We start from the raw sequence: 17319 nt of genomic DNA, 5'->3' as shown, positions 1-17319 counted from the left end.
TCAGAGAGTACATCATCTCTCATACCTTGTGTTGTACTATATAACTGTACATCAGTCCTTCCCACTAAGACAGTATCTTTCATACTTTGTACTGAGTAACTATCTGTACTATGTAACTGTACTTACATCAGTTCTGTCCAGTGGACAGCCTCCAGTACATTGTGTTGTACTATGTTACTGGACTTCTGTTTTTTTCTACCCATTGAGTACAGCATCTCTCATACTTCGTGTTGCACTATGTAACAGTACTTACATCAGTTCTGCCAAGTGAGTACAGAGTCTCAAGGAGTTTGTGTTGTAGGAGGTACTCCATACATGGTCCTGTACTATCCAGTTGCTCAATTTTTTCCTCCTCTGTCAACAAAACCACCATCTGATCCAGGTGTTCTGGGATCTGCGTCTGATCTATTGGCATCTTCTCCCCTAAACAAATATTAAACACAGGTAATCAGAGATTACAGAGCTCACCTCAATGAATGTTGTCTTTAAGTAAGGCAAAGTCCCACACTAAACTAATAATCTAGTAGTGTGCATCCCTAGATGCAACATTTATGCGATTTTGGTCTGATAGGGCTTGCAGTTACTTGGACTTATCTAAAACTTTAAACTAGTCACTCATCCAGGAAATGTAAGTCAAATCTAGCATCTGAAGCATAGAAGTTTGAGAGTGTTCATCCCTTGATGCATCATCCCTGCAAGTTTGGTTCAGATAGGCCTTATAGTTTCTTGGAAATGGACCTGCTCCAAAAACTTTAACCTGGTCACTCATCTGAAAAATGTAGGTCAGATCCAGCATCTGAAGCTAGTCCAGTAGTGTGCATCCTTAGATGTATCATCTAGAAAACATCTGAACATTTAATGAGGGGGAATTGTGACAAAAATCCTTCCTTTGGAAGATCACAACTTTGAAAAATATAATTTTAAGCTGTAGGAAGTCATCTGTTATTTTGTCTGACAGACAAAGTACATGTATGTAGGAATGTCCATACCTTTGTTATCCATGAAGAAAGTGGTAACTGCCTTCCAATGATATACAAACTCTTCCTTCAAGGACAACTGAGGTGCAAGCTATAATAAGAAACATATCAGTGTTAAACTTTACTATACAATGCAATAAACAGAATATGCATGAAGAAAAAAAAAAATCAAGGCTATTTACTGATCAATATATGGTCTACACTATGCAAGAATTTGATATCATATTTATTATCGTTGGATTTAATCATGTTAATATTGCAATAAACTGATATACTGGCAGTAATGCACACCCCTACACTATGCTAGAGTATCAAAATATATACACCTACACTGTGCAAATATATACAACTAAACAACATATTATCTCATGCTCAGTGGGACTTGGAATATAAACTCTTAATATCTGAGTGTTTGAAATTACTTAGTTGAAATTCAAAATCAGATCATAGTTGGAACCATTTGCTCACTTTGACATACTCCTTGTATTTGACATAATGCCTTATGGGTATCAGGATATCTGAGTGTGTAATAATTAAGACTACATGGCCAAACTTGAACTCAAACAATAGTTGGGACCATGGGCTCATTTTTATATGTTCTAGGACTTTCATATTTCACATGTGCATTTTTGTGACAACACCTTTTCTTGGGTACCAACATTTTTTACCTCATGACCTTGACCTAGAAGTTTGACCTACTTTGAAAAACTTAAGCCTTTGGCCATAACTATAGAACAGTTGGTGCTAGGGCTTTCATAAGTGAAAAAAGTGAAGATAACGAACAGTGATTGATCTAAAAATAATCTATAAAAAATACAAATCTGTGAAGAGGGAATAACACTTGGATCATTTGTGTATTCTTTGTGACATGACCTTCCCTTGGGTAACAACATTTTTGACCTCATGACCTTGACCTTGGAGTATGACATACTTTTGAAAAAAAAAAAAGTTAAACCTTGGTCATAACTTTTGAACTTTTGGTGCTCTAGGGCTTTCATATTTCATATGTATATTTCTTGTGACAAGACTTTCCTTTGGATACCATTATTTTTTACCTCTTGTCCTTGACCTTAGAGTTTGACTTGCATTTGAGAAACTTTAATCTTGGCAATGAGGAGTCAAACAGGGGCATCACTGTTTCACAAAAACATCTTGTTCAATACCGGTATTGATGATATGCTAACTGGAAGTACTTCATAAATGCTACATATAGTGTATCTAAATCAAAACTTGTCAACAGAGAATTTACCTTGTTACGTATTTTGCTATAGTATTAAAAAAATAAGAGAAGATAAAATATATATATATATATATATTAATATTTAACCAGATTTACATTGTATATTTAATTTGCATACAATTCTGTCACATATTCTGGAATACTAACTCTTAATTAACTTTTATAAAAAAAAAATTGCAGACCAAAAAAAAGCTATTAATGATCTTTCGGATCACAATGCTTCAATAGTAAGTCCCAAGTCTGATTCTACATCGGTAAAAAAAATACTATAATGGAAAAACTGAGGTTTGCAAGTCAGGCTGTACCTCAAAATTAAGCACCCATTGACTGTGTTCGCCTAAGTTACATGTAAGGCTTTTAAGCAAATATCTCTGAGAAAAATAACAATGACTACAAATTCCACTGGGAACTGTATCAAAGCAGTGGACAATTTCTAGTGTTAAATGACCATATATAACCAAAACAGGGTATCTAGGGTATTGTAATGAATAAAGTACATGTTTGACAAGTCTAAAAACTATTTAGAGAAAAAGGCAACAATATTATCTACATGTATCACAACATCCCATCATACATCGCAATACATAACAACATAATTTTTCTGGCAATATCCACAGCTAATATTAAATGACGTCAACATTTATGATATAAAGAGTCTAAGAGATTAAAAAGATATTCCCTAGTTAGAAAAATCTAAATGAGTCTATCAGAACAAGTCCTCACCATAGTTAGAATATGTCCCATATACTAGTAGTTACAATATCAAAACAGAACGCATCTGCTCCAGCAAAATTTTGAAGAATACAAAAGCAGTTGCATTGAAAATAACCACCAAATTAACCATGACAAACCTTTTTCTTGTTTTTGAGCTGGTACACATGTATATGCCTTCTACCCCCAAAAATTTCAATTTCTCAACAGGGCTGGAAAAAAAGGGGAAATACTCATATTTCCCAGTAAGGTGGGAAACACAGGTAATTCTCTGGAATAACTGGTATTTCCCATGAAATAAAGTACAGATGCATGTTTTATAATTTTAGTCATAAATTATCTGTTGGGTTATAGACACATAGGCCTAATACAAATTATTGGTTAAAATATTTAATCATAGTCTGAGAATTAACCATTAAACATGACAAACCCGAAAAAGTTGTGCTTACTAAGCTAAGTATCCACTTTTGGTGAACAAGTGGGACATTACAATACCTTGTTAAAAAATTGTGAGTGTTGGTATACTATAAAAAAATTACGGAAACCCATTAGGACCTATTAAAAAAATATTTTTGAATTCGATATAATGAATTGTCCAATTTGTTATAACAAATTTAATTGTTACAACAATTTCTTTGAATTTGTTATAATGAATTTAATCTGTTATAATAAATTTGTTGAATTCCTTATAACAAATTCAAAAATTTGTTATAAGGAATTAAATTCATTATAATGAATTCTTAAACTTGTTATAATGAATAAAATTCGTTAAAATGAATTCTTTGTTATAATGAATTAAATTCGTTAAAACTAATTAAAAACTGTTATATCGAATTCATATGAATTTTTGTATAGGCCCTGATTGTTGAATTTGATGAAATGAATTTAATGAACAAAGTTTTTCAAAACATTTTACATCTGAATTTGATTCAAGCTAGAACTTTACAACATTTGGTCTACTGTAGTAAATGTATCTATATAATATAATTAAATCTCAAAATAGGAACACATGAACACTGTCAAAAGTCAATTTGTTAAAACCACCGGTTTAATTGCACATGTAATACCTACAGTGCTTACATGAGGATCAAAACAAGTTATTTTGTTCTTAATAAATTATCTGTAAAATGCTACAAAGGTGAAAAGAAATTCTAATTAGAAATTTTCAATTTTGTTTAACAGACAGTTATAGAAAAACTTGCATTCATTTATTCTCAATTATGCATTTTCTTAAATAAATAAAAATAATTAATACAAGAAACTTAAACTTTTGATTTCCTAGTATTTTCCAATATTTCCAAGTTTAGAGAAAATATGTAGTATTCACTGGGACAGGAAATACTGGTAATTACCAGCATTGGTATTTCCCAGCAATCCTGTTTCTCACTGTTTTTTTCTCGCTTCAAATTTAAATGCCACATTGACATTTGGAACTCTTTGATATGTTTGTATTATAAATTAAAATTATTTGCCTTATTTATATTGCTACATGTATTTAGGAAATATACACAGAAGGATTTGTATCCTTATACCACATCCTTAGGACAATATCAATTTAATGATAAGACATTCTTTCTATAATTCTACTAACATCACATTGTACAGTATTATGCAAACCTTTAACCCCTTTATTGTGGCCCATCCCTAGTTAGAATAATCTAACTGTGTCTTGGAACAAGCCCTCACCACAGTTAGAATACGTTCCATATACTTGCAATGTAGCAAACTGGAGTGGATCCACTCCAAAATGATTTTGAAGAACACAAAAGGAGTTGCACTGAAAATAACTACCACATTAATCATTACAAACCTTTTTGAGATTGTATATAAATACGAAAATTCAACTCATTTTCTCAACGTTTTTTCCTCGCTTCAAATTTAACGCCATGTTGACTTAGAGTGCAACGATAAACCGTTTGACGGTATATCGCGGTATATTTTTCCACGGTTCAATTCATGATATATGCTAAACCGATATCACAGTTCAGTTCAAATGGCCAAGAATCATCCGAATCGTCCGTTTCGCAGGACAGTTAAGGTGCCAAATGGAAATATCAGCAAATTTTTTAGACACAAAATACATTCTTTACAAGGATGGGTGATTCTTTTTAGGCCTTTACTATTATCGGACAAATGTAATGTGGCTGAAAACTACATGTTGAGGACGTTTATATTTCTTATTTAGATTTGTCACTTAAAGAGGCTGGGGGGTTGTGGCCATTTTTAGACTATATTGATCTCCTTTAGAAGAAGAGCTCCATATGAAGATATAGAAAATGATCAAATTTTAAAACTAAAATTTTTGAAATTTTTCTTTGCCAAATGATAGTTGACAGCTTAAGATATCATATCTAAAAAATTAAGTTAAATCTGGTGGTTAATTTGTGGTTAATTTGTTGACCCCCCAGCCTCCTTAATGTGGAGTCACGTGATTTTAGCAAATATACCTGCAGTATAGAAGTCATCTATAAATTCCAATATTGCAAGGGCATAACCAAGTTAAAAATCTAAGTTAAATTTATAATTATTTTCAACACTCTTTGTAGTTTGTGAAAAGTGCTGCGAACCTATATAGATTCCACTAAATAATTGCTAAAATTACATTTGTTAGACCGTATGTTGAATATTTTGTTGGTCAAGTACATTAAATGTAGATATAATGAATTCATTTGCAAGATTTCATCAGGTTCGCAGCACTTTTCAAATATCTTCATACCTCTTGAGTTTGTGTGTAAAAGCTTGTCGTAATTCATTGAGGGTATGCCCTTTCAATTTATCAATTTATTAAGACCCTTCTATTACCCTTCAATGAACCTGCATACAAATGTACGGCAGTTTCACTTTTCTAGGGAATGTACAGGAAGTATATGAATAAAATCATAAAATAGACATCACATCCAAGTTAATGGCCTCTTATATACATGTATCTGCAAATAATATTTCATTTAATTACAAAACACATATTTCATTGTATGAAATATAACTTGATCCGCCTCTCACTGCATACAAACTGCGTCAAATTTTACGATATGACGTCACATTGACAAATGCATTGCGATCAGTGAATTGTTAATATATAATTATTGCTTTGTGGGATTAACCAACGACAAAAATACATGCATTAAGAAGTACTGATGTACTTTAAAGATATCAAAGATATCAAAGTTTAAAATAGCGTATCATTTCATTTTGTGGTAATTTGAAGAACATGTATTTTTGTGTGATGTCATAGTAAGCATTTCCCGTAAAAATTAAGCCCCGCCTCCTTATTGCAGCCTTAACTGTGCTGTGTTTGTTTCCTTGTTTACAATTTCAAAATGGCTTCTGTACAGGTCGACGATAACGCATTAATGGCAGTTAAACTCATCTCCAGTATCTTACAGACCTCAGATTTAACATTGTGAAGGACTTTTATCTCATTCTTAATGTGATTAAAAGTTACAGATGGTAAGACAAGTGATAGACCCTTTAGGTCTAAATGTATTCTATGGTAATGATATCTCATCACACGTGTATTTCAATGAAAATTCGCTGTCTTGTTGACTAAAACGTGCTAACATGAGAAATATGACAAGTGGTTTTCTACATAAATAAAAGGAATAAAAGAATGAATGTCTTCCTTTTTCATTCCAATTTAAAAGGAAGTTTATTAGGAAAGGTCCCCGTAGTTCCCAGCAAATGTTCGTCATTGGTTTAAAAATGTCACAACTCAAAGTTAAATAACCCTATCAAGTTCTTAACCTTGTCATGTATCGTGATATATATCATATCGTGAACTGTATACCGTGACACGTATCGTATCGTGAGGTTGGTGTCCTAATGTTGACATTCTGAACTCTCTGGTTTGTTCATAGAAAATGCACAGAGTTCAAGTTATGGCCCATGTTTATTTTGCAACATTGCCAATACACAGAACGAATTCTATTGTTAAACCGGGTTCCTAGGACAATATCATTTTAACGATAGAACGTTCTATCTAGCCCATCCCTAGACCTACCCCATGAACACACATATATCTAAATAACATATAAGCTAGCACAATATAATTATTATAGTCTTTTAAGGCCCAGTGGTTCTAGGGAAATATTTTGATCCTCCATCTATTCATTGTTTTTGTAATTATCTCGGCTTGAAGAAGGACATTGCACATCATTGGGAAAAAACAAACATTTGTAACTTTAAAAAAAGTACAATAGGTTGAAAATGGTGTAAATGCTAATTGCTTTGCTTTCTGCAGGTCTGGTACAATCACTTTATTTTATATATTTAGCTGTTCTGGGGGTGGAGGGGGTTACAAGTGAAAAGACTACAGTACTTGACCTACCGCCTCAACTGCATGATGAAGAATGTTGGAAAATTTTGAAAACATTTTCTTCTTCATCTGTAAACCATTTCAATTCATTTCCAAATCAAACAATGTTCGCAGTTAATTGAATTATGATACAATGTAATTAGATCTGTCTGTCTGGTCTGGTTTTGTTTTGAACGGAACCGGAAACACGTTCGCGATTTATATAAAGTAGGGAAACGGTCGAAACCAGAGTAAATATTTCCGGAGAATGTCATTTGATTCATCCCCCTTTTTAAAAGCTAGTTTTTAATATATTTAAAGTAATTTCATTTTCATATTGTCTTATCGCTGCATTATTTCTTATATATCATGCATAGACTGATAACCAGGGACCTATATATAGTATATAGGTCCCTGATGATAACACAGTACTGTTAATTTTGTAACAGAAGACTATTCCCCCAACTAATATATTGAGGAAGCTTCTTTTTTTTTTCATTGAAATTTCAAACGCGAGATTTTTCCCTCTTAATTAAATATTCAAATTTTAGAATGTTTTTAAAATCATATATATATAACACAATTATTTTAATATTATTATTTTCTTTTTTTAGTTTTCATCCGTACATGTACATAGTTGGATAAAGTAGATTTAGAATGCCAGACTATTAATGATACATGTATCTGTAATATATGGTGACTTATTTCTGCCGCTACATGCAGGATAAATCATGCGCGGATCTAGAGGGGGGTCAGGGCCCCCCCCCTCCCCCGGAATTTGCAAAGTTATTAAAAGTATATACTGAAGGAAAGAAAAACTTACTTTACCCCCCCCCCCCCCCCCCCGAAAAACGTGGACCCACCATCACCACCACGAAATAAGTGTTTTCCCATTTTGGAATACCTGTGGGAGGGTAATTTAGTTTTTTTTTTTCTTTGCTTGTCAAGGTATTTTAGGGTTGGATTTTTTTTTTGACAGGGATGGACCCCCCACCCCCACCCCCCAGGGGAAAAAAATTCTGGATCCGCGCCTGTAAATTATGTTAAAATGCGAGAAATGTATGTCAGCATGCATGATAATTATGTCTCAATGCAAAAGAATAATGTTGGCATGCTGCAAGTTGCCAATCTTTTAAGAGAGTACTAGTCTGTTTTACAATGGTAAATTTACTTATTTACGCCAGTATCTGACATCAGCTGTCCAAGATGTAACATATATCATGTTGACATGCGACTAATTTATTTCAACATGTGAGATAATTATGTTGAAATGCTAGTTAATTATGTCAACATGCGAGATGTGTATGTTGACATGCAACTTATTATCTTGCATGTTTGACATAAATATCTTGCATGGTACCATATAACTTGCGGCATGTTGACATTAATAAGTCGCATGTCAACATTAGTAGGTTGCATGTCGACTTTTTTAACTCGCATGTTGACATAAACAATTTGCATGTCTACATAATTATCTTGCATGTTGACATAAATAAGTTGCATGACTACATAATTATCTCGCATGTTGACATAAATAAGTTGCATGACTACATAATTATCTCGCATGTTGACATAAATAAGTCGCATATAGAGATAATAATGTTGCATCTTGCATGTGATGTATGATGTCATTTTCTGGCGTTAGTAAGTGAACTTACCAACATTTAAATCAAATTCTCTAAAAAGATTGATAACTTGCATGTTTACATAAATATCTTGCATGTAGACATAATTATCTTGCATGTTGACATACTTACATGTAGGGGACAGAAAATATGCAACCATAGGAAAATATAAAAGCAAGAACTTAATTTTTTCTAACATTTACTTACATCATGCGATAAAATATGTTCATACCGACAAGCAGAAAATCATCACTGATCTGAATTTTGATTGATTACGTGTTGGATACCATTATAATTTTATTATCTTTATACAAAACAAGTACACTCGTGGTTGCTATTAACCACAAGTCAACTTTTCTTTCATACTGTACAGTAAACTCCTCACGATTTTATGACAGAAACTGAATTGAAATACAGACTTTCTGAAATCAAAGACAAATTTAAAAGAACACGGTGCACTCGGAGACTAAGACCCCCCCCCCCCCCCCCCATACACACACACACATACATTTACAAACAGCTAGCATATTACCTGAAGATCAATGGAGATATTTTTTTTTCTTTCCAGATGAACTGCTAAGATTTTTAAGTTTTTTCCTCATAAAGTTTAATAAGACCTGTGTCATAGCAGAATTAAATGCAGCAATATGTTATTTTAAGCAAAAACTATTGTTTTACTTCTTTTTTTTTTTTTATTTTTATGTATTCATTTTGATGTCTGCAAAATATTTATACAGAAAAAAAAATAATAACATTTAAAAAAAAAATGGAGAACGCTTGGAACATTTCTTCGGGTAATTATATCACACTTGAACAAGCACACCAAGCTTAAGCTGCATGATAAAACATGTACAATGTGATACACTCCCTGTGCACAACTCTAAACATTTGTAACTTCTTAGTTACAGAATTCAAGATCTAAGGAATTGATCGAAATCAAAAAAAAAAAAAAAAAAAAAAAAAAAACAAGACTGCATAAATGTGCTTTTTCTTCTTAAATATTACATGTGTGCCATATTTTTGCCACCATGATGTAGTTGAATCAAAGCAAAGTTTAAACATTATTAAATCCTTTGAGTTTGGAAAGCAAATATTTATTATCTATTTTCAATTTCCCTTAGAGATGTTTTAGTGATCGCTCCGGTTCCCAGTATCCGGTTATATCTAATGAGTATTTATAATTATATTTTGTCGACGAAAAAAATCTTTTGATATACGTCTAAATGCATCTTTGAGCGATTTCTTTCTTTAAAAAAAGAAATTCCAAATTTTATTTTCTCTGAAAGATATACAGGAAAAAGGTTGAAGATGACGAACAGTGAACGATCTAAAAAAAAAAAAAAAAAAAAAAATACAAAGGATACAAATTTATGAAAAGGGATTAAAACACAGACCCCCGAAAATTCCAGTGGTGGGATTTGAAGAGAAAAAAAATAAAGTGTAGTGATGATAATTCGAATAAATGAAGAATGACACTGCATGTCAAATAATTATTATTCTACAGGTAACCATGATAATAACACGAAGTTTGCCCATAAATAGTGAGTGTCTTCAATTAAATAAGGTGATCTTTAATGACTTTAGTGAAAATGAACACATGATTGCAATGAAAAATGAATTCCCCTTTGATACCTTTGACATTTTAAAATTCTAGACTAAGTAGGGGAAACAATTTAAATGAGAACTTAAAATAATTACTTTTCACCACCAAATGACATAACACTAATAAAGATGTAATCTACAAAATTAAATGTTACGAAATATTTTCATTTCATTACCTACATTCCAGTACGTCTTTGAAAATAATTCAAAGTACTCACTTATTCAGAGAACGATAAACACAAAACTTGTAATCCGACTTCATCATGTAAATATTCAAGTTATATTTTAGTTAACTAAACTTTATCTGATCAAGTCTTTAAAAATAATCTTTGAAATGTTCCTCCAGGGTTAGACAATATTGTTTCTTTCCATGCATTTTGTTGACATCAAGCGGACTTTATATACACATTCACAATTAAAATGTCAAATTTAACGCAAAATCGCCAAACTCCCTTCTTTTACTCTATAGTCCCCAAAGATGAACTTCTTTACACAAGGGCATATTAGAAAACGAAGATTTCATATAATTTAATATTCGAGTTACCACACGTGATATCGTTCCCACGAAAAGGTGAAACTTTCTTTTTGGCATGAAACTGGAATCTGTATGTATTTCCGTGAACTCTATTTTGCTAATGTCCAAAAATTATTTGATTCGAAAAATAATCGCAAAGGTACAACTAAATTAACTTAAATTCCCCATTCACCATCGATGTGAAGCATCATCCGATGTTTCAAATTTTAAAGTTTTCAGGATCACTTTATCTTTGGCTAAGAAAAATATGTAAATGTTGAGGATTTTTCTTGAGCAAAAAACAAAATATATTGGCCGACTGCTACCTCACTTTAAATCATTTGTTTTACTCAATTATGATTATTTGAAAAGTAATAACTAGTAAGTCTATATGTCAACTATTCCAGTTTAGTTTAGAGAACACAAACATGTATCTATGTATAGTGAAATATTCCGTAATTTGCATATTTAAATTTATATATCATATCGTTGAAATTTTTAATTTTCAGGAATTTCTCAAGAATTTTAAACTTAACATGTACATTGAAATATCTAACACTACACGAATATGTTTGTATAAAGAAAAAAAAATCAGGAAAATTAACTGTAGACGAAAATGGAAAAATTGCTGAATGACGCTTGAAACTTGTTTTAAATTTTAGCATTATTAGCATTATATATATATATATATATATATATATATATATATATATATATATATATATATATATATATATATATATATATATATATATATATATATATATATAATCAGCATAACTTTGGCTAGGAAAGGGGAAAATTTTAGTCTCCTCTATCGTACCAGTACCACTGTACTCAATATTTCATTAGAAAAGTTACAAGGATTGACAACATTGTGTTTCGGTTCTATCTAAATTCTCTCTATTAATATAAGAATTAAGGTAGTACAACGTTAAATCTCATCTCAGAGAGAGAGAGAGAGAGATGTGCCATTTCTCATCAAGCATGAATACATATGTAAAATAAAATTGCAATATTTATAAAGGAAATGAGAGGAGATATAAGATAAAGAAGAAAAGAAAAAGAATAAATAAAAAAGTACAATTAGAGGAACACATTAAAAACTACAAAAAATAAAAAATCTCAAGTTTCTCCACAAGACCAAAAATTCATCATACGGAATAAAATGCGCTGTTTTGGTAAAATATTCCATCTTTTAACAAAATACACCTATGGCTAGATGCTTGAAGGCAAAGGAGAAACGAAATTTCGTGAGATTTTATAGAACTTTTAATTCACACTTTCCGTTGGTTCATGAACTGCATTTCGCAAAACATCAAACCAACTAAGACACATAACAAAAATCTTTTGTTAAATTTGACATGACTTTAATTTAAACATGCACTGTCTTGGTATTTTTGTGACATGATGAAATTTGACATTTAAGTTTTAAAATTTTTAAGATAAAGGAAATAAGAATAAGAATAATCTGTGTGCAAACAGGCATTATTCGAGCGTCAAAAAACACATTGCATGATGTCGATTTTAATTAAATATTCATTAGCGACTCTGAAAAAAGAATATTTAACTATCTTTGTTCTTCCTTGCTGACCTCTGACAAAAATCCCCCACGAGAAAATATTTAAGACAATGATTACAGGTAATTTCATAGTGAAAATGACGGACATTCAATGACAGAAATTTTGAAGGTTTCCAACTTTGAATGATGATTTATGACATCAGACACGCATGACCGGCCATGGCAGGGACATTTGCTCATTTTTGAAAGCTCTTTTCCCATTGGCTGGTAACCAGTATATAAAATTCCGTGGTAAAAACCTTTCTATGTCACTTCTGCTCGCTCTCATTTCGGAAGCTAAAAGAAGGAGGTGAGTTCTGGAGTCGTAAATAAATCATAATAGAAGAAACAGTAATTTTCTTTTAATAATCCGAATGAAGGATCAACTTTTGCCAAACTTTTAAGCGAATTTTAAATCCCTCAATGTTAGATTCTGCATTCTTCTCTCTTTTTTTATTAAAAAAATAATAATAAAATAAATAAAGAATTGAATTCTTCTAGGAAAAAAATCAAGGCAATTTTCAATAATGACAAAAATATATAAAAATATAGAGTTTAACTTTTGTTTCATAGGTATATATTTTGTTTGTTACCTGCAACAAAATTATAATTTTAAATGGACAATACCAATTTTCCGATATACCCAAAATACTTTTCTGTAGCATAAAATACTAAATAGCAAATGTTTAAAAATATTTATCAGCTCTATTTGAAACACTTTCTTCAAAGGAATTATAAATCATCGTTATAATTTTTTTTTCTTCTCTTCATTCCAGTTGCAAGCGACCATGAAGGTTTTATTATTCTTTGCCTTCTTGAGCCTCGCTTTCGCTGATGAGGAGGACAATGGAGGATGGAATTGTAATGGTAGCAATGGACAAAATTGCCACGACTTCTTTTCACAGTTTCAACAATGGCAAGCTAGCCAATCTGGAGGTGGGGGCAGTGGAGGGAGCGGCGGAAGTGGGGGAAGCGGCGGAAGTGGAGGAGGTTCTGGTGGTGGTGGTGCCAGTGGCGGTGGTGCTGGAGCCGGAGCTGGAGTCGGAGTTTCCGCTGGTGCTGTTTCCAGTGCCAGTGCTTTAGCTCAAGCAAGAGCAACTGCTGAAGCAAGGGCAGCCGCTGAAGCAAGAGCAGCAGCAGAAGCTAGCGCAAAGGCAGCTGCGGATGCAAGGGCAGCCGCTCTAGCTTTTTCTAGCGCCGGTGCTGGCGCAGCCCGTGGCGGACAAGGAAGGACCGTGTACCTATTACAAGGAGGAGGTTTCGGATCTCTCTTTGGTGGTAGTGGAGCTGTTGGTGCTGCGTCAGCTCTCGCCGGAGCCTCAGCCGGTAGAGGATTTAGAGGTGCTGGTGCTTCGGCCTCCGCCTTCGCCTCTGCTGGCGGACTGGGTAGACAAATCACCATCAATCGTCATTATTACAACTTCAACCACTACAACCCCTGCTCGTATCCTCACATCATTCAGAACTATCATCTCTGTGGCTACCCAAAAGTCCAGTTTCCCCAATATCCCAAATACGAGCCATACCAAGCACAATTTTCTCCCTTCTCACGTTTTGGATCCAGGTCTTCTGCATCAGCCTCCGCTTTTGGGTCCGGTGTCGGATCTGGACTCTTTGACGGAATTATCGGTGGACCTGGCTCTGCCTTTAGTTCTAGACGTGGATCTAGGTTTGGTTCTCGTTTCGGAGGTGGAAAATACGATACTCCTTATTATCCATCCATTAAAGATTACCCTGTAAGTTTTAATAAAATTCACATCTAGTTTTCAGATAAATACCCACTTCCTTCAATTACTGAAAATACTTTTGCACTGAACAGCAGTTTTTTTTTCTAAGAAAAAGTTTATTTAAGAAACCGAATGTCACACTATTTTATGAATAGACTATTGATAAGTCGGCACTTACTGAAGTAGCACTTTATTATATCTTTTTTTTTAATTAAAGGTTGAAAATGTCATGTTTGATTACACGCGGAAGATCACCTGAAACTATTTTCTAAATTCAAAAATAATCAAGGTTAAAACAGAACAAGGAAAAGCATGATGAAAAAATTCTTTGTCCCTCACATGTTGTTACATTAAAACGTCCATGTTCCTTGTCAATTTCATTTCATCTGATTTCTTTTTATGATTTTAATTTAATATTACTTCTTTTTTGTCATTCCAGTTCTAAAGACAGTCTGGTGAAGTTACAATCCAAGAGTTACTGCAATGTTTGTAAATAAATATTTGTTATTTATAAGAAAAAAAAATAAAATTGTATACAAAAAATCTTTGTTGTTAGTTTTTGTCATATATTCGACTAACGTAAACAACATGAATTAACGAGAGCATTTGATGACAATTGAGAACTCCCTTAGAACTCGGTAACATTTCCCATTATGGTTCTATGTCTGTCAAAGGGCACGTCAGGCCTGTAAAAAATTACACTTCTCTCAAGATGGAAATGTGAAAAGTCTTCTAACTTGCAGTGACACTGATTATAATGAACTGCATCTCACTACTGTAGATCACTAAATTTTCGCGACACCTTATTTTCGCGAGATAGTCATTGACTCTTTATTAGCGAGACATAATTTTCACGAATTGTTGTTATTCCTCTATATAATCTTATGGAATACTATTATACGCAAGAATGATATTTTTGCGAGCTCACTGTCTCGCATAATTACGCGAAAATAAAGTTCTCGCGAATAAAAAGTGATTTACAGTATTATGTTTTTTTTGGGGGGAGGGGGGTGTTACTATTTTTTCCTGATGAGAATACAGTCCTCGAAGACGATCTTCAAGACGGGGTCTTAAAGGCAAAATTTAGGCCTAAAATGTATACATCAAACCATTTATAAATGACATCGACAATTGTATCCTTAATATTTACTTTTTGAAATATCATGTATACTTTACAAAGAAAGCCAGTCACTTTTAAAAATGTATACAGAACAACCACAGTCCATCGCCGTTTTTTAAAATGTTTCTGAAAAAGTAAATCAGTGGTACATGTATGTCGTGTTCAAGCTTCAAAACATTATCAATGGATTATTACCTTCATCACAAAGGGACACAATCGAATCACTTTGTCCGTTTTCTAATTGTCGATCTGTTCTTATAAGATGTATATTATGGGTAAATATTTATGGGTAAATAAAATAAGTTTGTGGGGTTAATTTAGTGCTGTGGGTTAACCTTTCAACCCTTCAATGAGGCTTTTAAATGTAATGAAAAGGTGAAGATAACAAATAGTGATTAATCTCATAAATCCTGTAAGTAATACGGATCGTGATCAGGGCAAAAAGATGGACCCCTGGAAACACCAAAGGTGGGATCAGGTGCCTAGGAGGAATAAGCTCCCCCAATCGACTGGTCACACCCGTCGTGAGCCCTCTGTATTAATATGATAATCCGTAGTCAAAATTAGCGTTAAACAATGGCCTAACAATTGGTATGAAGCATGTCAGTCAAAGTACGACATGTTGATAGGCTGTATTTGCAAACAAGTTCATTAAAGTGACCTTATGATTTGCTAAACGTAGAATGTAAAGAGATTTTTAAAAGCCCTGTAAAATCAACTTATTTGTTAGTAGCCTGTCTCTGTTTGAAAATTGATTGTACTCTTGCGTACCGAATCAGCTGGGAGACACAAAGACCATATACATCATTATGCCAGTGAAAGGTTAACAATCCTTAATTAAAACTTTAGTCTTCTGGAATGATAAGATATGTCACATCTGCTTTATACTTGGATGTTATATTGACTGTAGAATGGCCAACTAACAACTAAGCCATATGTCAACAAGATAACTTCAGCTTTTCAACCGTCAACTTTCCCAATTTATGTTTAGTAATACATATATCCCATTATCACCTACATATGGTGTTAATGTCTCCCAACATTTACTGATTCATATACTCAAGATCATGTTCTGATAACGATCAATTTTTAAACAGAGGCAGACTATTGAGAAATATCTTTATTTCGCAAATTGTATGGACGTTATAATGACCTTGTTTACAAATACAACCTAGCGCTGGTGTATTTTGGGTCGTTTACCTGATCGATACTGCGGGCTCACGGCGGGTGTGACCGGTCGACAGGGGATGTTTACTCCTCTTAGGCACCTGATCCCACCTCTGGTGGTTCCAGGGGTCCGTGGTTTTGCCCTGTTCACAACATGCGTATTTTTTCTGGATTGATGAGTTTGATCACTATTCGTTATCTTCACCTTTATCATAAAGAAATATCTGTATTATATAGCAGCTTATGTTAGAATTGATAAATCATTTCTTTGTCGTTCTTGGGTTTTGAAATGTATTTGAATGAAGTTTTAAGCGTATTTCTACAGTTTAGAGCAATGTTACTTGATGAGTGGAATTGAGATTGATATGCAGGAACAAACTCATCAAATTGCATTATATAATGTTGTAAAGGACAAGGTATGGTAATGGCCGTATCTGGCCCCTTATTTGATGTAAAAATCAGAACACAATTAAAATTGTGATAGTTTGTAGTTAAGAACTTAAAATAATGCTTGCTTCAAAACCAACACTTATTTTGATTCAAATCTTACATGGAGGCCACAAGAGGGTGCAAAAGTAGGACGTTTTCCCGAATTTCCTCAATTCTGGTAAAATTTCGTAAAATTTGAGAAACTCTTCCCTTCAGGAAACATAGAGCACAAGCTTGCCTATCTGAGATTTTTATGCACAAGATGTATCTGATACTAGTTTATGAAATATATAAATTTGGTAGATAGGCAAGCTTGTGCTCTATGTTCTCTGGACCAAAATGTGCAGTACGATCG

General features: G+C 33.1%; 2 protein-coding genes across 3 annotated transcripts in view; one reads left to right on the top strand and one right to left on the bottom strand.

Annotated features, from left to right (window-relative positions):
• LOC133181011 (FHF complex subunit HOOK interacting protein 2A-like) overlaps positions 1-7382 on the bottom strand; it is a 41847-nt gene extending 34465 nt beyond the window's left edge. Inside the window, exons 1-3 of one of the 2 annotated variants that reach the window (XM_061315532.1) lie at positions 7253-7382; positions 990-1068; positions 254-423 (exon numbers count right to left, since the gene is read on the bottom strand). In XM_061315532.1, coding sequence (XP_061171516.1) covers positions 254-423; positions 990-1068; positions 7253-7309 — 306 coding nt within the window. In that variant the 5' untranslated portion in view covers positions 7310-7382. The remainder of the gene's footprint in view (positions 1-253; positions 424-989; positions 1069-7252) is intronic. The other variant, XM_061315533.1, reaches the window with a different exon arrangement.
• A 5343-nt stretch (positions 7383-12725) lies between these two features.
• On the top strand, positions 12726-14796 carry LOC133181012 (serine, glycine, tyrosine and glutamine-rich protein-like). The gene is made up of 3 exons (XM_061315534.1): positions 12726-12831; positions 13298-14257; positions 14688-14796. The coding sequence occupies exons 2-3, from the start codon at positions 13310-13312 to the stop codon at positions 14691-14693; spliced, it is 954 nt and encodes a 317-aa protein (XP_061171518.1). The 5' UTR covers positions 12726-12831; positions 13298-13309; the 3' UTR covers positions 14694-14796.
• Positions 14797-17319: the final 2523 nt, after the last annotated feature.

This window comes from Saccostrea echinata, unplaced genomic scaffold (assembly GCF_033153115.1).
Source record: "Saccostrea echinata isolate AGI-Se365-2 ecotype Australia unplaced genomic scaffold, CSIRO_AGI_Sech_v1 ptg000008l, whole genome shotgun sequence".
In the NCBI taxonomy this organism is placed as follows: Eukaryota; Metazoa; Mollusca; class Bivalvia; order Ostreida; family Ostreidae; genus Saccostrea; species Saccostrea echinata.
The sequence above is the reverse complement of the archived record's forward strand: the minus strand, read 5'-3'. Positions and strand labels throughout refer to the sequence as shown.

Coding starts and splice junctions, on each gene's coding strand:
- LOC133181012 (XM_061315534.1), top strand. CDS start 13,310: ATGAAGGTTTTATTATTCTTTGCCTTCTTGAGCCTCGCTTTCGCTGAT.